General features: G+C 34.0%; 1 protein-coding gene across 1 annotated transcript; it reads right to left on the bottom strand.

Moving 5' to 3' along the window:
- Positions 1-1,473: 1,473 nt before the first annotated feature.
- LOC120255687 (putative calcium-binding protein CML23) lies at positions 1,474-1,893 on the bottom strand. The gene has a single exon (XM_039263455.1). It carries the CDS (start codon positions 1,891-1,893, stop codon positions 1,474-1,476), a length of 420 nt encoding a protein of 139 aa, XP_039119389.1.
- Between the last annotated feature and the right edge of the window lie 23,145 nt (positions 1,894-25,038).

Genomic DNA, 25,038 nt, shown 5'->3' with positions numbered 1-25,038 from the left:
TAAGAGTAGGGAACATACTCAATCTCCAAGAATTCAATAATACTTTGCTAGGGAAATATTAGGTTTAGCTCCATTTAGGGCTGGGAATAAAATTGGGCTTTGGCCCAATACTTAAATTTAAATTTTTTTTTAAAGAAAAACTATGTCAATAGTGGAACTCATTTGACGAAAATTGGTATTTTTACTAATGTGACGAAAACCAAGTGAGAGAAAGGAAAGGGAAGAAGGGGTAGAAGGCAAGAGGGCAGGGAAACCAAGAAGATGAGAAGATGAAAAGAAGAGAAGAAAAAGGAATAGGGCTTGAGCTTTAGCAAGAGGATCATATGATAAAACAGTGTTGGATTAATGATATATGTTGTTGAGATTATTTTCTTGGCTTATTGATTCCTTCATATTATGAACATGTAGTTGTATTTAGAGATAACCTTCTTGTTATCCCATTGTTGATATAGTAAGACATTTATCAAGTAGTTTTAAGGACTCCCGTGGTTTTCCCCATTTATTTAAAGGATTTTTCATACTAAAATTGAGTTGTTAACTTGTCTTGTTGTTTTACATATCATTCTAACGCTAAAAAAGGGCTTGAAATGTTTTTGAAGCTTGTTTGAAGGTTTAGGGAAACATTTGGGAAGTATACAGTCTCACGCTCACATACAAAACCTCATACCCCCCAAAGAACCATGGGGGGAATTGTGCACCCCACGAGAGGCCACACAAAACATCTAGAGAATCATATAGGAATGCGCTCATATGCAAGTGTGCGCCTACACAAGAGCCCGTACAGCATGTCCAGAAAGGCATGCAGGCTTGGTATACACCTACACAGGTGATCATATGCCTAAATAATGCTGCTACAATATACCTAAATAGTGATTACAAACAATAATTTCCACTAAAAAATCGCAAGCGTTGGTTCATGATTCTCATTAGTAGAGTGATCCAATCCCCGAACATAAAATGGTAATGAATGATTTGTGATAATTATTCCATAACTATTAATATTTATGCATGAATCAGACTCGGCTCTTATTTTAAGAGAATGGTAAAGTCATGGTTTTATATATACATGTATGTATATATGCTCATATGATTTGTTCTTTCAATTTGAATATTATTTCTTTCCCTTTTAAGCCCTCAGGGGAAAATATTCAGCAGCACTTTCATCATTTAAACATTCAAGGTAAGAAAATATACATATATAAAATGCAAATATATAATCTTGTGCATCGAAAATGTCGTTCTGATGAGAGCTATGGTATATTTACCCCCCCCAAAAAAAAAAGGGTTATTCTGCATGAATTTGAAAACATGTTAAATATATAAAAATAAGTCATTGCAAAGTCATAATATTCTTCGTTTAAATACTTACATAAATCATTGATCTAACAATGAATCCAAACCCAAAATAAAAAATAAAAATAACAATGAATGAATGAAACTAAAGGATAAAAAAAAAGAATCATTGATTAATTATTAAAGCATCATAACCCTAAACTCCTCAAAACTAAGAATTCCATCTCCATCAAGATCAAACCTACTAATCATAGCACAACACTCATCCAAATCTCTAGAAGTACCAACCTTGCTAAGCATTCTCTTTAAGCTCTTCACTGTAATGCACCCTTGTCCCTCCATCTCAAACAAAGAGAAAGCCTCTCTCAACTCTTTCTCATCATCAATATCTTGATGATCACCATTAACACTCACCAACTCAATAAACTCTTCTAAACCTAAAGGTACACCACCCACAGCATCACTAACATCCTCAATGCTCAGTTCCTCTCCAATACTTCTCATTTTATTCTTCAGCTCCTCTGCAGAGATTTTTCCATCTCCATCCTCATCAAAACAGTTGAATACCTTCTTCATCTCAGCCTTTGAGAATGAAGCCATTGGAAAACAAGTAAACAATATATATATATATATATATATATATATATATATTTCCAATACTTGTGCTTTTGATATGCATGTCTATATGAATGTATATATATAGAGGGAAGGAATAAAAAGGAGGTGGTGAATGGGAGGGAGGAGCATGGAAAATAGGAAGAAGCTCATGCAAAGATGAACGTGTTTTCAAAGCAGTTGGGAACAAGTGGGAATGAAATATTTAAGGTTGATCATGAGAACAATTCAATTGGTGCAAGCATTAAGAAAAGTGTTGCATATTACTTTACAAATAAGATTTTTCAAGGTTTTGAATATTAATGTTTCTAGTCAATTTGTGGATAAATGGGGTTGTTTCTTTAAATGTTATTTGGAAGATAATATTACTTTTATTGTCTGTTAATTAAGAAATAATTGATGTTTTATGCTGACGTTTTGATGAAACATAAGTATCCTTCATGAATATTTAATACCCTTTTCACATTCAATGTTACATTAATATTCCGTGGGAAAGAAAAATGAATGCATATCCTCATGACTCATTTTAATACATTTTTTAAAATTTTAGAGCCAGGTTTTTAAAAAAGGGACCCAGCGGAATATCATATTAAGTGGTTATTTTAGATGAATTTACCCTAATTTAACATGATTTGCATATGAACAAAAAAAAAACCAAATCTACATAATGCTTTCAAGTTGAAGCTAAAATTAAGCCATATACCAAAACAAAACCTTACTCTTGAAACAAACAAAACTCTTGAAACAAACAAAAATATTATAAGCATTTGGATTGGCTTCTTAAAAAAACCTTATTTTTAATTTAATAAAAATACTTTTGGAAAAAAAATATTTTTTTCAAAGTAAATAAAACACTTTTTATATTTGGATTAATTTTCTATAAAAACATAAACCGTAAAAATAAATTAAAAAAAAAAATTTTAAAAACTAATTATGACTAATTTCTGAATAAAACTATTTTTCAATTTTTTTTTACAATTTCTGCTTTTTATAGAAAAACCAATACAAACAATTTTTTAACCTAAAAATATTTACTTTTTTAATCTAAAAATAGTTAATTTAAAAAAAAACACTTCTGAGTTTTCCAAAAACTAATCCAAACAAACCCATATTTAATTTTCTCATCAAAATTCAACTAAATTGAGACTCTAACTTACCAATGGAAGAAAAACAACAGGTTATGTCATACCGGCCAAAGGGCATTGCTCATTCTCAATACACAATTTTTCACATAACAAAAAAAATATATAAAAATATTAACGTCTTCATTACACTGGTGGCCACAAAAGTTTGTGACTTATATCGCTGTGGCCACATAAGTTTTTTTTGTAACCAGATGACCATAAAAGTTTTCTCCGGGAGCACCAGTGGCCAAAAAGTCCTGTTTGGAAGCCATTTCCGGCTTCTTAGCTGATGTGGATGCCACCATGTAATATAATATTATAAACTCGATGACGTGGCAGTCCAACTCAAAAACACTGTATGAATAATCCAAATCAGCAGGCTGAGTCATCTGCTGAGTCATCGCCCCTTTCTAAGCATCCTTGTCCAAATCCCTAGCAAACCCACATTTCCCCTTCCCAGCACTGAGCTTGCCCCACCACCCCGCACCTCCTCGTCGCTTCCCTTCAGCCGATCTCCACCACATTGAGTTTTGAAAGTGTCCAGCATTGCTACCTGAATGTTTTATGAATGCCATGATTGAGATGTTCCTAGAGTTCAGGTCTTAATTTGCAAGTCTATAATGGAGTTGGGAAATGATTGTGACCTGAATGTTTTATGAATGCCATGATTTAATTTCTGAGTAATTTAATTCAGTGGCAAGTTATAAGAATGTGTAATTTAATTCAGTTGAATGATGACAATGCTGAAATTTTAATTTGTTCTTTATGCATGAATGAAGTGCTCAGTTCTTTATAATTGTGACTTGTGGAGATGGAATTGTGCTGAAGCAAATTGGAGTAGAAGTTCTGCAAATTCATATGGGTTGAAAAAAAAAATTCAGTGTATGAATGCCATGACATAATTATGGTTTGTGAGAGTGTAATTTAATATGAATGCCATGACATAACTGTGGACATTAACACTCTAAATAGACAGAAAACAAACCTTGCAGTAAATGGCATGATTGGAAATTTCTGGCTTATTTCATTGAAGATAAATCTTGAGGACTTCATTTTCAGGTGATAATTTTTGTCCACTGCTCTTTTATATATAGTAGTTTGGCTCTCATCCAAAAGCCTTGGCTGCAAGTTGAAATCATGTGTCATAAAACGGCTCGACAAATAGGAGCTACCAAAACAAACCAAATGTGATAATGGCATGACTACCTTTCCTTCACCAGTGGTGGTGACTATATCAATTGCATAAACTTCATTTTCCTCGAATTCTGCTTCATCAACTCTAGTCTCTGGACTGACTACACTAAGTACGACTTTGTTACCATCAATAACAAACTGCTTGAGTTGGTGGCTGAGCACACCCTCAACAATTTTACAGTCATAAGCAGCGGCAACCTTCTGAATAGCTTCAGTGACATCCTTGTTCTGTCAAATAATAATAATAATAATATAATGAGCACTGCAGTATGTACTTAATGTAAAATAAAAAGTTAAACTAAATGAAGAAAGGTAATATTCGCTGGAAATGTAGGCTAGATGGATAATAATAATTGAATGGAGGACCAGCTCTACTCAAATTGAACATTAGCCAATTATATGTCGGCAACAGGGAAAAGGGGAAATCATTAAGTATATGATCACCTCGACAAAGTTGTTGGATAATTGAAGACAATGGTTTCTCTGGAGTCAATGATCAGAGTTGCTTTTTAGAGTTGGTTAAGTCAAAGTCTTTATTTGGTCAATGTTTTAATTCTTGTTTATATAAGGAACTTTGTAATGTAAAACAATAAGAAGATAAGGATGGAGTGCTCTGGTGTCCAGATCTAGAATTCTCTGCATTTCTCTGTTACTGTTCGTCTTCTCCATTAGTTTGTCTGCTATATTTCTTGTTTTTCTTGATCCTCAGGTATCAAAGTGGTATCAGAGCTGGTTTGATCCAGTAACAAAGGAAGAAGAGGTTCTATTTCAGTACAGATGACATCAAGTAGCAGCTCTTCAAGTCTTAGCCCACTGTCAGTACCCCAATTCAATGGTGAAGACTACGATCACTGGAACATCATGATGAAGACGTTGTTCAGGTTCAATGGGTTGTTAGAAGTTGTTGAAAAAGGATTCACTGAAGAAGAGAGCAAGGTTGAAGAAAATAAAAAAAGAGATGCTCATGCTTTACTCCTTATTCAACAAGGAGTACATAGATCTTTATTTTCCAGAATTGCCAGTGCCAACACAGCTAAAGAGGCATGAGACTCACTCAAAACTCAGTTTCATGGAAGCCCAAAAATCAAGGCATTGAGGATTCAAGCATTGAGGCAAGCATTTGAAAATTTACAAAAAAAGGAGACTGAAAATGTTCAAGCTTACATGGCCAGGGTAAATGATTTGGTCAATCAGATGAGAAGTTTAGGAGATAAACTATCTGAAGCTCTTGTTACTGGGAAAATCCTGAGAAGCTTAGGATCAAGATACAATTTTGTTGTTGCAGCCATAGGTGAGTCCAAGGATCTCACACAACTCACTATGGATGAATTGGCAAGCTCACTTCAGGCTCATGAAGCCTTGTTACTAAAGCCAAGAAGATACTTCCAATGAGAAGGCATTTATATCTAAGTCGAGGAGAAGGCACTTGTTATAAAGAAGAAGCGGGCTTGGAAATCAAAATTGGTATCCCAACCGTGGCGAGGCGTAAGTCCTTTTTAGAGGAAGAGGGAGAAGCTACAGCAGAGGGAGAGGTAGATATGTCTATGATACATCTGATGAAGGCTCTAGCAAAGCAAGATGTGAAAATCTCGGTTTTGATCGGAGACCCATGGAGGTAATTTGAGGAATATTCGAGTGTTATCACTCGCAAAAATTTGGTCACATACTGATCAAAGCTGCTTGGTACAAAGACGAAATGTAGGGAGAAAGCTCTAGCACTAATGTGGATAAAAATGTAAGTGATGAATTTGGGAAGTTATTCATGGTGCACACCGAAATTGGATCATCAGAATCCTCAATTTGGCTTCTAGATAGTGGCTGTTCTAGCCATATGACTGGAAAAAAGGAATTATTTTGTGTGCTAGATGAATCTCAGAAGCATATTGTCAAATTGGGAGACAACAAAGAGTTACAAGTTGCAGGAAAAGGAAGTGTCAATGTAATAACTGAAAGAGGTGAAGTGAAATTGATTCACAATGTGCACTTTGTTCCTAATCTGGCTCACAACTTATTGAATGTGGGTCAATTGGTTAGCAATGGGTATCATTTGATGTTCAGAAATGGAGTCTGCAGAATTTTTGATAACAAAACTGGTATTCAGCTGATGGTTGTGAAACAGAATAAAAATAATTTGTTTCCTGTTGAATTTGCAAAAACTGATCAACTAAATGCAGCTGTTTCAATTGAAGAGAAATCGACACTGTGGCATGACAGGTATGGACATCTGAATTTTCAAAGCCTTCAGGTATTAAATCAAAGAAGAATGGTTAGTGGCTTACCCAAAGTGAAACAATTCAAAAATTGTGAATGTTGCATATATGGGAAGATGCCTAGACAACCATTTATTTCTGGGAAGTCTTGGAGAGCCAAAGAAAAGCTGCAGTTAGTTCACTCTGATTTGTGTGGTCCTATGCAAGTGGAGTCACTTGGAGGAACCAGGTATTTTTTACTGTTTATTGATGATTTCAGCAGGATGAGTTGGGTTTATTTTATCAAAAACAAATGTGAGGTGCTTGATTGTTTTCAGAAATTCTTAAATTTAGTTGAAAGACAATCCAATCATAAATTGAAGATTTTAAGAACCGATAGAGGAGGTGAATATATGGGTAATCAATTCAGAATGCTATGTGATAATTATGGAATCAAGCATGAATTTACTGCACCTTATTCCCCTCAGCAAAATGGTGTTGCTGAGAGAAAAATTAGAACCTTAGTAGAGAGGGGAAGAAGCATGATATATGGCAAGAAATTACCAACTAAATTCTGGGCTGAGGCTATATCTACTGCTGTTCATTTATCCAATTTATCACCAACTAAGGCAGTTATGAATAAAACACCGTATGAAGCTTGGTTTGGAAACAAACCTTGTGTATCTCATCTAAGAATTTTTGGATGCATTGCTTATACAAAAATCCCGCCACAGATTTTGCAGAAATTTGATAATAGAGCAAGGAAATGTGTTTTCATTGGATACTGTATTGATTCTAAAGCCTATAGATTGCTTGATCCTCTCACTTATAAAATTATCATCAGCAGGGATGTCAACTTTGATGAGCAAGGCAGTTGGGAATGGAATTCAGAAAGCTCAGATGTCCAAAGAGTTGAATCACCAAGTTTTCTTTTTCTAGAGAACAGATCAAGTAATGGGTCAGGTGATAATACTACTACTAATCAGGTTGAAAGAGTGCTGGAATTTACTGACAATGGAGATACAGAAAATCAAATCTCTCCAGTTGCAAATCAAAGTGAAGAAACACCTCCTATAAGAGTTAGAATGCTCAGAGAAATATATGAAAATTGCTCTTTTTCCTTGAATGTGTCAGATCCAGTGACTTTTGAGGAAGCAGAAAAAATACCAGAATGGAGAAATGCTATGCAAGTTGAATTAGCTGCAATTGAAAGAAACAATACTTGGAAATTAACCTCTTTACCACCTGGAAAGAAAGTAATTGGTGTGAAGTGGATCTTTAAGAGAAAATACAAACTCAATGGTGAAATTGACAAGCTCAAAGCAAGACTTGTGGCCAAAGGATACAATCAAGAATATGGTGTGGATTATGAAGAAATATTTGCTCCTGTGGCAAGAATGGACACTATAAGACTCCTAATTGCTTTGGCAGCTCATAAAGAATGGCCAATCTTTCAATTAGACATCAAATCTGCCTTTCTAAATGGGGAGATAGAAGAAGAAGTCTATGTTGAACAACCTAAGGGTTTTAAAATTGAAGGAAAGGAGCAGATGGTGTTCAAATTGCATAAAGCTCTCTATGGGTTGAAACAAGCTCCAAGAGCATGGTATGGAAAATTTGACTCATATCTACAACAACAAGGGTTTAAAAGGAGTCTCACAGAACACACATTATACACAAAAATTGGAGATGGAAATAAAATTCTCATTGTGTGCATTTATGTAGATGATGTAATTTATCTGGGTTCTTCAATAGACATGATGAACAAATTCAGTGAAGATATGCAGAAATCCTTTGAAATGAGCAATCTTGGGCAAATGTCATACTTCTTGGGTTTGGAGATTAAACAAGATTTATCAGGAATTCATATATGCCAAAGGAAATATGTAGAAGACCTATTAAAAAGCTACAACATGTTCAATTGCAAACCCTCCATCACTCCTTTGAATTCTGGTTACAAAGTGAATCTATATGAGGATAGTGAACCTGCTGATGTTAATGCTTACAGGAAGCTAATTGGGAAACTGATATATGTAACACAATCCAGACCAGATATTGCATTCCCTGTCAATTTATTATCCAGATTTATGCATCAACCTACCAAAAATCAACTTGGTGCAGCAAAACAAATTCTCATATATTTGGCTGGAACAATTGATTATGGGATACATTATGAAAGAGGAAGTAAATGTCAACTGATATGTTATTCAGACAGTGACTGGGGATGAAGTTTGATGGACAGAAAAAGCACTACAGGTGTTGTGTTTTCAATTGGAACTGGAATTGTATCATGGATATCCAAAAAACAAGAGATAGTCACTCTTTCTTCAACAGAGGCAGAATATGTAGCTTTATGTGGGGCATGCTGTCAAAGCTTGTGGTTGAAAAGAATTCTATCAGATTGTGGGATAAATCTAGAGGAACCTGTTACAATATGGTGTGACAATAGATCTTGTATGGCCATTGCAAAAAATCTTGTTCGTTATGGAAGAACAAAACACACTGATGTCAAATTTCACTTCATCAGAGAGCTTGTTGCAGATAAAACAATCAAGTTGTCATTTTGTAATACTGAAGAACAGCTAGCAGATATATTCACTAAAGGCTTGGATGCCAAGAAGTTCTGTAAACTCAGAGATGAATTGGGAATGTGTAGTCTTCAATCAAGAGGGAGAATTGTTGGATAATTGAAGACAATGGTTTCTCTGGAGTCAATGATCAGAGTTGCTTTTTAGAGTTGGTTAAGTCAAAGTCTTTATTTGGTCAATGTTTTAATGCTTGTTTATATAAGGAACTTTGTAATGTAAAACAGTAAGAAGATAAGGATGGAGTGCTCTGGTGTCCAGATCTAGAATTCTCTGCATTTCTCTGTTACTGTTCGTCTTCTCCATTAGTTTGTCTGCTATATTTCTTGTTTTTCTTGATCCTCAGGTATCAAAGCAAAGTTGCCAGTATGAAGCTAGTATTTTAGGCTATAACCAAACATGCTTCAACTTTTAGATTTTATCATCCAAAGAAATCTACTAATTTCTAGAGATGTTGGCTAGAAGCATCGTAAAACTAGACTGGGTCATCAGTTCTACTAAAATTAGCAGCTAGTCAAGTATAATATAGGCAACAGGGAAAAGAGGAAACCAGCAAAAACATGGTCACCTCGGCAAAGTTATCAAAAGATCAAACTAATGTTTTATGTTATAACCAAACATGCTTCCTGCAGACAAACTAAAATATCATGAGAAAATAATCAACTTTGAAACATACAATATGTTATTCCGTCAGAGTAACTATGATAACAAGTTTCATATGGATGCATCCATATCTTAAATTTTTAGACATCATCCAGACAAAATTGTGGTTGGAAGTCAAATTTCAACAAATTTCGGCTAGAGAAGAATGGCAGCAATTGACAGGATGATCAACCCCACTCAAATTGTAAACTAGCCAAATATAATGTAGGCAACAGTAAAAAAAAAGGAAACCAGCAAATTCATAGTCACCTCAGCAAAGTTGCCAGCTATCAAACCACTATATCAAGTTATAACCAAGATGATCCGAAAAAGACTAACTATGACAATAGGCTTCAAATGGATGTAATCTACAGCTTAAATCTATAACTTCATCAAATTCATAGTCACCTCGGCAAAGTTGCCAGCTATCAAACCACTATATCAAGTTATAACCAAGATGCTCCGAAACAGACTAACTATGACAATAGGCTTCAAATGGATGTAATCTACAGCTTAAATCTACAAAGCTGCTGCGGTCTTATTTAGGAAATCTTAAAATAGAGAAAGATGGTGGAATTGATTGCGCAAATTGGAAACTAGATAGGTATAATTGTGAGCCCCACCCCTTAATCAAATCCTAGCTATTGCTTTTATCTCTTAATCCTAGCCGTTGGTTTTACTTTTAATCTTAGCCATTGATTTTGTTTTTTTGTTTAGTTTCAAAACCTTAGCCGTCTCTTCAGTTTTTTCGGTTTTAGATCATAGGGGGAAAAAAGAGAGAGAGAGACTTGCCTCGTCTCTTTCTCTTCCTTTTTGCGTGTGGTGTCGGTGACGAGGACGGGAGAAGGGTCTCATCATCACGGATTTCATTTCACTGTTATTGTTGAGGTAAGGTTCTGAGTTTGATTCTTTGTTCTGTTTTGGATCAGGTTTTGAGACCTTGTATGCCTACATGGTTTCGGCCTTGTAGGTGTACGACCGTTTGTCGGCGTCCCAGGTCCATAGAGCTGAGTTCGGGGCGTGACAAATTTAGTGGTATCAGAGAGATTTAGTAAGATTTTGATGATATTAGTGTGCCGGATAGAAAGTTAAATCCCGTAGTGTTATGGAAGCTTGAACCAAGAAAGTCAAATTACAATGGGAATATATTTCCTTTTAATTGGTTGCTGTTGTGCCCTTCTTTTTGTCAGATTTATGTGTAGCAGAATATAGTGGGCCTTAGTTCCAGTTTTGACCTAACCTGTAGCTTTGATTTGCATCTTCGAGCTTTTGTCTTTGATTAGTCTTCTGTTACTGACATGGTGTTATGGCACCCTTCGAGGGAAGTCTACTAGCGACCCTCTTTATTCTTAGTAAAGAAAATCTTGTGGTCATGTACTATTGGTAATTAATTAGCATATTTCATTAATTACCTCCCTGCATTAATTTTCTTGGACTTTCATAGTTTATGGATTGACAATCTTATGTTCCTTTATTTGCTTTTTTTCTTAAACTCATTGGCTAGAATTGCATGTTATAGTATTTTTTCGACAATTTGAATTGAGGGAAAATATATTTTTGCTTTGGTTAAAATTTGTGATTTGATCTTGTAGGATTGCATTGTATTGGAAATTGTTTGATATGGCTATTTGATATAAAGAGAATATGGGATTTAGAAATTTGCAGATATAATGATTTGAAAAAAAATGATTAGAGTTGAGTTCTTGTATTGTTATACATTGACGCATAAGTATTGTGACTTTCAAGATTTTGATTTGAGTTGCCTGAAATTTTGTCCAAATCCAGAGACTATAGATATAGAATTTGGGGAAGTTTAAAACTAGAGAATTGTGGCATTTATCCATAGCTATCTACCTGCGAAATTTTGAATTTATTAGATATGTATCCTAAGAGATATTCTCTTATAATTGGGTCTACTCCGGATATTACTGTTATGCAGGACTTGAAGATTAAATGGTATTTTTTAGGATTGTAGAGGAAGATTTAGCCAAAGTGCATTATAGAGAACTTGTTCAATATGGTCTTAACTACTTTTCTGTAAAATATTTCTACAATTGGATGTGTATTTTGTAAGATATTCATAATCTTGTAAGACTAACCTAGAATATAAATGTGCTGAATTTGGTGAGATTTATATTGATGTCATAATTTGAGAAAAGCTAAGAATATTATGGAACTTGGTCACATTGTATCTTGGTGGGTCTAAATCTTTTGGAAATAGGAATCATGAGGTTTGGCAAGTTTAAGTACTGCTATAATATCGATTTGAGGAAAAAAAAAATGAAATCAACAAAATTTAAGGTTTGTGAATACTTGACGATTGCTAATGTAATGATAAATTTATTGCATTGTTGATGTTAGTAAGGCAAAAGATATTTATTGAGCTAGGAATTTTTGTCAAGGCTACTTGTTTCCAAAATGAGTAATGTTTTCTGTTCCTATTTATATACAGTGAAGTTTTTGACTTATGATTTTTGTTGGTTCTATTAGCCATTTGATCTCCGAGTTAATAAGGGAAAAAATTATGAGTGCTCCCGATATTGTTGGACTTGAGTATGTGCATAATTTTTAATGTTATCCATTTTTTTCATAAATGCTTGTTGGTTGTAAAATTAGATATATGATAATCATGTCTTGTGATTTAGTAGGGCAACATGTATTTCCGAGTGGATGAGAAAGAAACCGATGACATTTTTAGTATTTTTTTCTAACTTGTTTGATTTAGTCATCACATGCTTGGAGTGATACAGGGATTGGGAATTTTAATTGAGGTTTGTTGGATTGCAATGATGGTAATGTATTTGCGGTTTTAAATTCTTTTTGAAGTCGATGATAACAAACACATGATAATATATGCTCGGATTGATGTTTAATAGAGGATGCCCAAAGGGTATTGAATTCTATATTATGTTTGACATGAGTTTGAGACAAACCAAAGATTGGTTTATATTTGTTGCGACCATCGCCTCTTAGAATTATCATTAGTCAAGTTTTTGCTTGAATCCGCTTGTCTTTGAATTTTTATCGACTAATTCGATGATGCTCGAACTTTTTCATAGTCTGCATCTTACTAGAAGTCTGCTTCGATGGTTAAACTTTGAGTTTAGAGGACTAAACTCTTTTAAAGGAGGGGAGATTGTGAGCCCCACCCCTTAATCAAATCCTAGCCATTGCTTTTATCTCTTAATCCTAGCCATTGGTTTTACTTTTAATCTTAGCCATTGATTTTGTTTTTTGTTTAGTTTCAAAGCCCTAGCAGTCTCTTCAGTTTTTTCGGTTTTAGATCATAGGGGAAAAAGAGAGAGAGAGAGAGAGACTTGCCTCGTCTCTTTCTCTTCTTTTTTGCGGGTGGTGTCGGCGACGAGGACGGGAGAAGGGTCTCATCGTCACGGATTTCATTTCACTGTTATTGTTAAGGTAAGGTTCTGAGTTTGATTCTTTGTTCTGTTTTGGATCAGGTTTTGAGGCCTTGTATGCCTACATGGTTTCGGCCTTGTAGGTGTACGGTCATTTGTCGGCGTCCTAGGTCCATAGAGCTGGGTTCGGGGCGTGACAATAATTCAGACAACATCACAAAGAGGAAACCGCCAAATACGTAGTCACCTTAGCAAAGCAACCAACTATCAAAATCACACTTTAAAAATTTCTTACAATTGTCCAAGTCAGACATAGTCACCTCAGCAGAGTTGCCAACTATCAATCCAAACAAGCAAAATCATGACTACTCAACCATGTGCTACATCCTTTAGTGAAATGGCCCTACCTGGATGTCTCAGATATTTGCCATAAAAGTAAACAAAAACTCTCATTGATTTCATAAAAAAATCAGAATTCCAGACTGACTGAGAGCTAACAATAAAAAAACAAATTATGCAGCAAAGAAGACGTTATTTTGTCAGAGTAACTATGACATGAGCTTCATATGAATTTTATTCATAGCTTTCAATCATAGATATCATAATATAGAAGAGGAATCAACGATAAGCACACATTCAGAGTGATGACTAAAAATATGTTCATGAACCTTGTTAGGTTGCAGGAAAACTTTTTTTAAGGTGAAAAAAAAGAAACCTTGGTTCAACAAGAATACTTGATTCAAACCCAACATAATCAAGAATGGTGACAATCACAAGTATTAAGACGACAGTAATTGAAAAATATACCATGTGGAGCAAAGGAATGATATAGAAACCATGTCCCGCATGCTTCAACAATCCACCACCAGTCTCACCAAAAATTACAACCCAAATGCATCAAGTCTTAACAAGACAGAAGGCGTATAGAATTCACCAAAAATTACTGTAGTAAATCATTGTTTACGGGCATGTTACGGGCGTAAACACTAACCCCAGAGCTTTACCGGCACTATTACTACCGTAAGCCTCGGGCTGTCAGAGTCAAGGTTGTCAGACCCGGCCTGAGCAATGACCCGGCTAAGCCCAGGGGTCAGGGGTCAATGGGTTCGATCGGGTCGAACTAGGGTTGAACCGGGGTCAATAATTAAATATAAAAAAATATTATAATAATTAATAATGAGCAAATATAATATTAAACCCATAATTATAATATAAAAACTTACTCAAATTTCATATTTAAATTGATAAATGACATTATATACAGTAGAGTTTTCTAATTATGCCATTTATTTTTGCGTTTTTTAAATATTTACAAATTTAATATATTGATATATAATTATTGAACTTTTCTCGGTGTTTATTTATTGATTTTGTTAAAATAGATAAGAAATTTAATTCACAAATTCTTATATCTAAGCTTTTATTTTGTTTTAAATCTTCTTATGTTTTTTATTTAATTAGAATACTTTAATTTTATATTTTTATAATAAAATTATACTCATTTATTGTTTTGTTTTTTTAATAAATTATTTTTTTAGAAAGTATTTACATAACACATTAATGATTTTTCTTTTTAAATGTTAATTTTTTTGTTGGTATGTTTATGATATATATATATATATATATATATATATATATATATATATATATATATATATATATATATATATATATATATTGTAATTCTATTTATTGTTTATAAATTATAAATTAATATTAATAAATATACACGATTTTGTGGTTTCTAAGGAGAAAATAATAATAAATTATTAAATATTGTAAAAAAAATTAAACATTGTGACCCGATTGACCCGGCCGGGTCAACCGGTTCCCGGTTGAACCACCCGGGTCACCGGGTTTTTTAATATCCGGTTCAATGGGGTATACCTTGGCCGGTCACATGGCCGGTTCCCGGTTTTTCCGGTTGAACCGGCCGGACCGGTCCGGGTCTGACAACCTTGGTCAGAGTTACTCCAGGAGTGTAGTATTCATTATATTGTAGCAAACCAATATTTACGGGCATTGTTATGAGCACAGTTACGGCCATATGCCCCAACCCAAGAACCCTACTAGTGCTTGTTATGGCTGTAAGAACCCCTGATTCCTGAGTTATAAAAGCCAAAAATTAAGGCTTTTGGGGGATCTTCTTCTCTACTCTTTGGCCACCCTTTAGGGGGCAATTTGTAGGGCTTTCCATTGATTATTTTGACAGAGAAGGAAGAAAACAAGAGTGAGAGTTTAGGAGAAGGTTTAACACTTCAAGGGAGTCATTCATGGAGAGATCTTGGTGGTGATTTTGGGGAATCTTCGAAGAACTTCATCCATCCAAGGAGATTGTGAGCTTTGAGTGAGTTTTGTTATTCTATCTATGTAATTTGATTCTTTTAGATTGGATTGTTGTTCTCCAATGATGGAGAATTAATTTTCATTGTGTTTGAGCATAGTTGAACTCTAGGGTTTATTTCATTGACATTGGTTGTTGGGTCTTATGATTTAATTGATTTCTTATGTGTAATCATTTCTATTTGAATCTAATTACATGGTTGAATGCTTGGGTTATAATGAGGCGAAAGTCCAAGCTATCAAACTTGATGTGCTTTGTGACGAGTAGAAATACCCACCTAGCATAGGTATGCTGTGACTAGAGGGAATTGTTAGTGAGCTTGGGTATAGGGTACTTTGGAGACTCCGTTTCCCTCAATTATCCCGAGTGAGTTAATGAATATCTCTATGGTATTTGCAATCATGTGGACGAGATTTTAGGATAAATCACATCTCTGCTCTGCATTCGGATTAGGGTTAATCTTTTTCTTGGAGGAGGTGATCTACTTAAGAGATTATCATTAGCTCATAGTGAGGTTTCATAGAGTGTTAATAATGTCGTGTGGATGTCTGTATCATCTTTGCACCTATTTAGTTACTCTTTGCCTATGAAGTCGATTTTTAGTATAATTCTAGAAACTTTTCGGTTCAAACAGGATTACATGCATAAACAATCTTTGTCCTACACTTCATAACCCTAGAGCGATTATATGCCTGGACATTGTTTCTTCACTTGACTTTCTCATGGTTTTCCAGCATTTTTTTTCTCTTTCCTTGCTTTTGTTCACGCACACACTATCTCACTTACAATCACGTCCGTGCATTACTTTTGATTGAAGTGGTGGACATACATCTAAAAAATATCACAAATGTGCACAAGCATCTTTCTTTATCATAAAATATTTTGAGCTTCTATTAATTTTCTGCTTGATGGCTTGATTGAGAAAAATATAATGCAGCGCCTTGTGATTAGGTGTCTGTTTTCTTTTTCTTTTTCACTCCATATCTTAGTGTTTGATGACTATCGTACCACTTTGTTATAATATATGGATTATTTTTATTCAATGTATGTTTTAATAAAACATCATATAATATATTATATAAAAGATTTTATATTGATTTTTAACTATGATCTGTTTATAATAACTAGTATAAGGGATTAGGACAATGGATTAAAATAATAGATATTTGTATCATTATTTATTTTTTATTACTACACTAGAATGGTTCTATTTTTGGGTGCTTTGTTACACAAAGATATATGGATACAACATATTTACATTTAAATCCATATAAACTTGAGTGGCTAAAATAAATAATATTGTAAAATTAAAATTATTTTCTAAAATTAAATTTTGATATTTGGACCACAATTAATAATAATTCAAATTTTAGGAATTATTATTACATATATTTTTAGTAACTAAATATCACTGACAATATTCCTACATTTCCATTGCTATTCCGGCAAATTTAGGGCACGCCCGTTGCTATTTTTCCATTGCCATTCATCTATATTCCATTGCTAATCTTTAAAATTCCATAAGTAATATGACATGGATTATGTCACCAATGTCTAGCAATAACAATGTAGTACCTCCGTAGCAATTTAGTTGCAACGGAAATTCCTAGCAAATTTAGTGAGTGTAAGTTTTACCAACAAAAACCGTTGCTAAATTTTCATTGCTATTCATCAATATTCCCTTGCTAATTTTTCAAATTCCATTGGTATTGTAATAAAAACAAGTTGACATATGATATTCCGTTGGTAATCCGACGAGAATTCCGTCTCCAACATCTAAAAATAACAAGGGAATATTTCCAAAGCAGTTTTTCCATTGTCATTAAAATAACTGAAATAACTTTTGAAAATGGCACATAAGTTGGCACACCCGCATATGATTGCCTCCATGCCCTCCTGAACTGTCAAATGGCTTCTAAAATCTTAAGAGTTGGCACATACACCCATGTAGATGTTCCAACTTAAGTGTTTACTCTTGAAGCTCACGTAAACATCTTAGAAATTTCTCCATAACTCTTTCTTTGCTTCTTTCTCACAATTTCCCTTCACATGCCCTAATTGCACAAAAGAACATGAAACACATGCTATTAGTGAAAATATCTTAATACAATCATGCTCGAAGTACATAAAAGATGTGTTCAAATATATATCAAACAAGCACCTATTAGTATTGGTGTTATTGTCGTTTTTATGGGCGTAAGCCTTAAACATTAAGTTTTGCAGTATGGTGCTTGTGACCTCCCTTACTGGGATAAGGTTTGCCCGTGTGCTCCTCTTCCTGACCATTACAACTATGCTTACTGGAGTAAGCCTTGCCCATAACCTCTTATGTCTTGTTATTATACTCCAACTTACTGGTATAAATCAGCCGTAAGCTCTTATGTTTGACACTTAAAGCTGTAAAGACAACCATAAATAGGTCATAAGGTATCCTGGTTGGTCTATGCTCCTTGTCCTAACACCAAGTGAGCTTTTTGTTCATCGAATTGCTCCATAATAACTCCGTTTAGCTCCCTCGCGCTCATTATACTCCATTCTTGTCCTGAAGTCAACATAACAAAAATTAAGTACCATTTTACGGATAAACTACAAAATGACAAGCTAATGGAGTTTAAATATAATGAACATAGCCCATATCAGAGGGTCATAGCTTGGTTGTCCCGAATGAACTTTATAAGCATAAAATGTTGAAATCTTCAAACATCAAAACTAAGTAGATCAAATTCATGATCACAACTTGAAATCTATTCTAAAACCAAATAAGTCAAAGCATTCAAGTAGTCAAGTTAGAAACCCGATAGGCAAAGCACTCAAGTTAGGTAAAGGCTCAACAGGTAAGTCAAGACATATCTTTTTAAATGAATCACAAATCAACTTTAGATCTTAATACATCAAAGGTTCAAGTAACCGAAGCATTATACAAGTTAAAAGGTTAAAGGCTTCACAAGTATGTATGACATGCCAAAGTCTTTAAAAAGTAAATAAATAAAAAAATTCAAATTCATCTTTCAAAAGCAAGGTGTGACAACAACTTGATATTTGAATAATGCTTACGATATAAATTCAAAGAAAAACTTGAAAGAAGATCAAAGTCAACAAATCAACTGAAGATGAAAGAAAATTAAAAAAGAAGAGTTAGGAGAACTAGATTTCGATTCCAAGTTCATGTGCTCATACAGTTTTAGAAATCAATAAAATAAATTTTATGTTTTAAGATTGCCATGACATTGACCTAAAGAGAATAAAATCAGACATCAAACCCAAAAGCACAGTTGTTAATATTGAAAAAAACATATATGAACCTCAACCAATTTCTGAGTTAATGAGAGATTGTTACAAACTAATTATAGAACACATCCGTTTTCATAACACAATAAATCAAATACTTAAGAGTTAACTAAGTTTTAGGATAGAGTTTGTTATACAGATATATTCAATTTTAAATTAAGACAAGAGTTCTATATTTAAATTCCATAAGTTATGATTTAAAATTATTTTATGATTTATAAATAACTTTAAACAAAAAAAAAATATTTGTTACTAAAAGAAGGCTATGATTTTAATATATTGAATATAATTTCAAAGCAATTATAATATTATTGTTACGTAAAACTTTTGCAAATATACAAAATTATTTTATGTTTTAACTATTTTAAATAAAATATATTTAAATTTAAAATGTTAAAAATTAATTTCTAAAATTAGAAACCATTTCCTTCCACATTTAGAAATAAAAAAATATATTTAGATATTAATTTATATAAAAAAATAATTATTAGATCGGGTTAAACCGATTAAAAAAACGAGGGACATGTACAACCCTCCGCGGAACAAATGGAATTGATCCCGGGCAGAAATGGGCACTTTGACCAAATAAAATAAAACAAAATAAACTGATTTCGAAGTGGAAAAAAAAAAGCACAGATGGGGAAAAAATAGAGGAAAGAGAGAGAGAGAGATCGGAGAGCAACGGTGATGCAGAAGAACAGCAATCAACCTCGAAGAGAACACGTACGTCTTGGCCTCACATCTGTTCCTACACGTGCTTTCGCCCCTTCATGTTGATCTCTGCCAATCCTGCTGGCTCTAACTCAGGCACTTTCCTTCACATGCAGGTTTCTTCTCCTCCTCTTACGTCCACCTGGCGCCACCTTCCTTCGAATGCAGCTTTCTTCCACCCCGGCACCATTCTCTGTTTCTCTCCTTTTGCTCTTTGAAGCACGATCAATGTTGGGGAAGGAGGTTATGAAGAATAATTATGAAAATTTAATCCAACCCTAATTATTCTTCAAAAAACCTCCTCCTTCAACATAATCATGTAAACCAAGACTTTTGATGATAAAGTAAAGGAAGACTAGGCTTGTATATATTAGCTTAAAGTTATAACAAACTCTATCCTTATCGGAATATATTTTGTTAAAATTTAATATCTAGGATAAGGATATTCAGATCCATATCTAAATTTAAATTTGGTTTTCAAATTCAAATTCAATTAAAAATTTAATCTAAAAATATTTATAATATTTACGAATAGATTAAAATTATAATTAAATTTCAAAATTATCAAAAAATTAATTTCTAATATGAGAAAAAGGTTTAAAAATTTTAGAAAGGGAGATATATTTTTGACATTAATTGTAAATTTGAAAAATTAAATATTTAACCGACACTTATCTATCGTGACGGTCAAATTCGTGAAGTTATAGACTCAGATATTTACCAATCGGATTTCATTTTTTTCATTCTCGTTAGTATAGCTATTCTTATTTTTCAAACATTTAGCTATAAACTATTTTTTTATCAATAATATTTTAAAATGGCCTGAATAGATAAAAATATTTATCGATCGATTTTATACCAACACAACTCTATAACTATCGTAATAAATCAAATATTTACTAATGCATATTCTTCCGTTAGTATAGTTATTCTCATATATCGACCCTTATTTATAATGGCGGTCAAATAATGAATATTTTTCCATTAGTATAGTTATTCTCATATATCGAAAGCTTATTTATAAGTGACGGTCAAATTTTGGTAGATATAGACTATTTATCATCGAAGAAATTTTTATAACTATTATAATAAATCAAGCATTTACTAACACCTATTTTTCGTTGGTATAAATATTACTATGGTTAAATCTATCGAATAAATTGGACATTAGTTACGGTTATGCTTAAAAATATATGTAATTATATTAAAAAAATATATTTTATTAAAATATATGAAAATAAACATTTTCATTTGTAAAAATAATTTTTTAAATTTTTATTTTACAAATAATATTAATTATTATGAAAATTATGCTTTAAACAATATATATTATATTTATTTTAAAAATGAATGTGTTGCATGTAAAAATTATTTTTAATAATTTATAAAAATAATAAATCTAGTTATATTCATTGTTAACATCGAAAATTTACCCTAATCTTTTTATTGGTTTAACATATTAAAAATTCTAAATAATTCTTCAACGGCTCACTCTATATTAACATATTGGTATAATACCCGGTTTAGTCCCTCTATTATATCAAAATGGTCATTTAGTCTCTCTATTATTTTTTGCCCTTATGGGATCCCTCTATTGCTCAGCTTTGGAAAAATAGAAGTCCCTCCTCCTAGAAACCATCCGATTTTCCGCTCACTGAGGCCGACGTGGCATTTTTCACAATTAAAAAATTAATGTTTATTACCCAGTTTAGTCACTTTATTATTTCGAAATGGCCCTTTAGTCCTCTTATTATTTTTGCCCTTCGAAAGTCCCCCTATTTTATTATTTTTTTTAAGTATAATACACACTTTAGTCCCTCTATTATTTCTAAATGGCCCTTTACTCCCCTATTAGAGGGACTTCTTAACGGCAAAAAATAATAGGGGTACTACATGGCCATTTCACAATAATAGTAGGGACTAAACTAGGTATTATAACAATTTTTATCATGAAAAAAATGCCACATTAACCTTGCCAATTGAAAACTCACTATGCGTATGGTCGTGGGACTACATTGATCCAAACTGAATAATAGAGGGATCCCATAAAGGCAAAAAATAATAAAGGGACTAAAAGGTCATTTCGATATAATAGAGGGACTAAATAGGGTATTGTACGAAACATATTTATATAAAAAAGAAAGTTCACCGTTGTCTTTCTCTTAACGGCTCACTCTTTCACTCTCTTTTCTCTCAATGCTTCCATCCATCACCGGAACCCTTCCATCCATCGCACAATCCATCACAACGCTCCATTGATCGTACCATATCATCGGAATCAAACTCATGTGAATGAAGGTATCCGGAAAACTCCGTCATCAGTGCACAATCAAAATCTAGGTATGAATCAATTAACATCTCCATTAGCTAGGGCATTTCTATCTGGCAAGAGTAGTGGTTCGGGATGGTGAAGATGGAGATGAGGAGGCCGGTAGTGGTGGTGGTTAAGGGATGGGCGAGAGGAGGATGAAGAGCGAGAGAGAGAGAGGAGAAGGATGATGAGTGGGAAAGTGAAGAGGAAGAGTGATGAGCGGTAGTGGGAAGACCGAGAGGATTTCCATCCTCGGGTTCGATGGTGTTGTGCTCGATGGGGACAGTGGGGTGTGTGGGGAGCCAAGACGACAGCGCTTTGTGGGATCGCTCAGATGTGGGTTTTCGGGAAGCACGCCGACTTGAGGGATTCCCGACGAGGCTCGACGAGTTGGGAGCACACACGGCATTGCTGGAGGAGTTGGAGGAGGAGTTTGGGTTTTTGAGGGTGATGGTGGCGGGGTGGGTGGCGCATGGCGGTGCAGGCGAGGAGGAGGAGGGGAAAGGAGGGTATGATTCAGTGGTGGTGGTGGTGGGGCCAGAAAAGGAGAGTGGGGCCCGCTCCGAATGAAGAAGAGGACAAACTCTTGGTTTTCAATGCATGGGCACTGCTTCCTAATCATATATAACCTTTAACTCATCAAGACTTTGATTCACTTGATGTTGTTGTGCTAGTCTTAGTATAAGACTATAACAATGGTTATGTTATTCCCCTGGCTGAGCCGGACATGGTCTAATTGTTCGGATTTAAACTCGAGACGGCTCTAGTCAAGGAAATTTGGACAACCGGGCCATTATAACTCCCCACAATTTTGAAGGTCCATAATCTTATGCCCCTCAAGACCAAGTATCCAAAAAAACTTAAATTCTTATCCCGTTTTTTTATTTAATATTTATTAAGGCTTGAATGTATGTCATATGATATGATTTGGATTTTGGATTGTTGGACATTGTTTTTTATTTCATTTGACAATCACTACAAGAAATCATGTTTTTGAGGGCGTAGGGAATCATTTAAAGGCGGTTATAACTGCCGCTAAATGAAACCAATGGCAGTTGCAACACCGCCGCGTATACGAACGTCGGGAGAGTAATTCACGGCGGTTTTATAGAACGGCCGGAACAACGGCCGCGAAATGCATACGAGAATTCTCGGCGTTATATAACGTCAAGTAAATTATAAAGAGATCAAGACAGTAGGAACTCGGAGAAAGTGGCGGCAGCTCATGCGTAAAACCGCGTGGGTTTGATAAATTTTTTTATTTTTTTATTTGATATTTTGACAATTATATATATATACATATGAATCATGTGCATTGAACTCATTCAATTAATATTTAAAAATTATAAAAAATTTATTTATAACTCATTAATAATTAAGTCAAATTTACAAATTTGTTTTCTCTAAGTCGCAAAACATATTATATTGAAAAAAACAAGGCTTCATACTTATGTTGAAATCATCATTGCCATTACACCAATACAATGTGAACTCGAATGACAATATATCACCATAGTTTAACTGATTAATTGCCATGGCAACTTCTTCCTCTGAAAAATCCATCATTAACAAGTAAGACCTCTTGTCATCCAAGTCAACATTAACAGCTCAGGTGCCCCTCGTAATGTGTCAACAAGAACCGAGAACTATACAAAGGTGAATATGCAAAAACATTTAGTACCTAAATATGAAAAACTATAGTTAAAAATTAAACCATAACGAAGACTATTAGCTTACGCTTCCAATTAATTAACTTACAAGCACTGCTGGAGAAAATGCCTCTTCCATATGCATCTTGAAGATTTTCTCGGACAACCCCGAATGTGTTTCAAGAAGAAAAAGTTGATTAAGATTGAGCAAGATAGTTCCATTGCATGATTCAGATCAGTGTAAGACTACTTTGCCTCATCAAATATTATAATGAAAAGAAGATGGAAAAATAAAACAAAGAATGAAGAACTGGAACCGAAATTGTTGTTACTTGAAACAAGAATGCAAAATTTGAAATATGGACAGTGCAAAGACAAAGCAAGAAAGGAACAAAAAGGAAAAATCAAGATAACAACTGGCACATGGAAGCAAACATATAAATTCTCGCTGAAGTGGCGCTTGGTTTAACAAACGAATGTCTCCGCTCAAAGGCATGATCTTGAACGTGTATTGAACAAAGACCGAGGGTATGTCGCCAGTAAAACCTATGCACAATTTGCTTATAGACTTAAACCACCGCTTCGTAAAACATTAAGTTGTAGCAAAAACGCTGTCGCCAATCATTTCTTGCATATAAATAAAATGTTCCAGTTGATTTCACCTTGCACACGTAATTTGCATGTAATTCCAAGAGTAGGCATTCTAGTCACATCGAGTAATACATCCAGATCCCCCAAATGCTCCAAATGATATACAAAGCAAATAGTTATGTGTGACATTCTAACCACTCACCGACAAGACAATGAGTACATATGTTCTATTTCTTTTCATACACATTGGCATTGAGAGTTGCACCACATTATGGATAAGGACACCTTGACTGAGGCCTCGGACATTCATATTGCAAAGGACAAAAATCGAGGGCAACTTAATGAGAATTTGAAATAAAAAGAGAAATGGAAAAAGAACATTGTATTGATAAAGGATGTAGCCACCAATAGAAACTAAATTTTGGACAGAGATGCATTAAGCAACCAACAAAATGCTATTATACCATAGAACACTGCAGAACACTAATGTCGATCTAACCACAAGATGTAATATAGAATATCAAAGCTACAAATTAAGTCATACACACACAGAGAGAAACAAATTTAAATTCAATCAAAGTGTCACAATTTCAAATAACATGGAAATGGAAAGCTAGAAGACATGAAGCTCAAGCCAATGTCTAGCTATATAAATGAACACCATGGTCACCATCTACTTAACCTTAAATGCTTGTAGGTTGGCAAGCTACATATATTTGCTACGGCCAAACATGGAGGATTTTTCTTATCAAAAGTTGTCTTCAATTGATGTTGATTCAATGTGACCAAGTGGAACACTCGTCCCCGAACTCCGAAATGCCTTGTAATATATATATATATATATATATATATATATATATATATAGAACATTGTTTTTAGTTCATCTTTCAACTAGAGAGAATTAAAGGTATATAGTTTTAATAGTTTATATAGAGAGGGGTTTTTACCAATTTGAAGAGCTACCATACTTTCAAAAGGCTGAAAAGATTCCACCTTGATATGTAAGCTGCTAGTAAAACATGAAACAAAATGAAATAGCTTTAACAACAACAACATCACAAGTCACAACACTGAACTAGGAAAAGAACAAAGAAATGCTCACCTTGGACAACTCCAAGTTTTTGACAGCTTCTGCCCATATTTGT

The sequence above is a fragment of the Dioscorea cayenensis genome, unplaced genomic scaffold (genome assembly GCF_009730915.1).
Source record: "Dioscorea cayenensis subsp. rotundata cultivar TDr96_F1 unplaced genomic scaffold, TDr96_F1_v2_PseudoChromosome.rev07_lg8_w22 25.fasta BLBR01001136.1, whole genome shotgun sequence".
Classification (NCBI taxonomy): Eukaryota; Viridiplantae; Streptophyta; class Magnoliopsida; order Dioscoreales; family Dioscoreaceae; genus Dioscorea; species Dioscorea cayenensis.
The sequence above is the reverse complement of the archived record's forward strand: the minus strand, read 5'-3'. Positions and strand labels throughout refer to the sequence as shown.

Bases quoted from the DNA above. Each gene is read 5' to 3' on its own strand.
- LOC120255687 (XM_039263455.1), bottom strand. From the start codon at position 1,893: ATGGCTTCATTCTCAAAGGCTGAGATGAAGAAGGTATTCAACTGTTTT.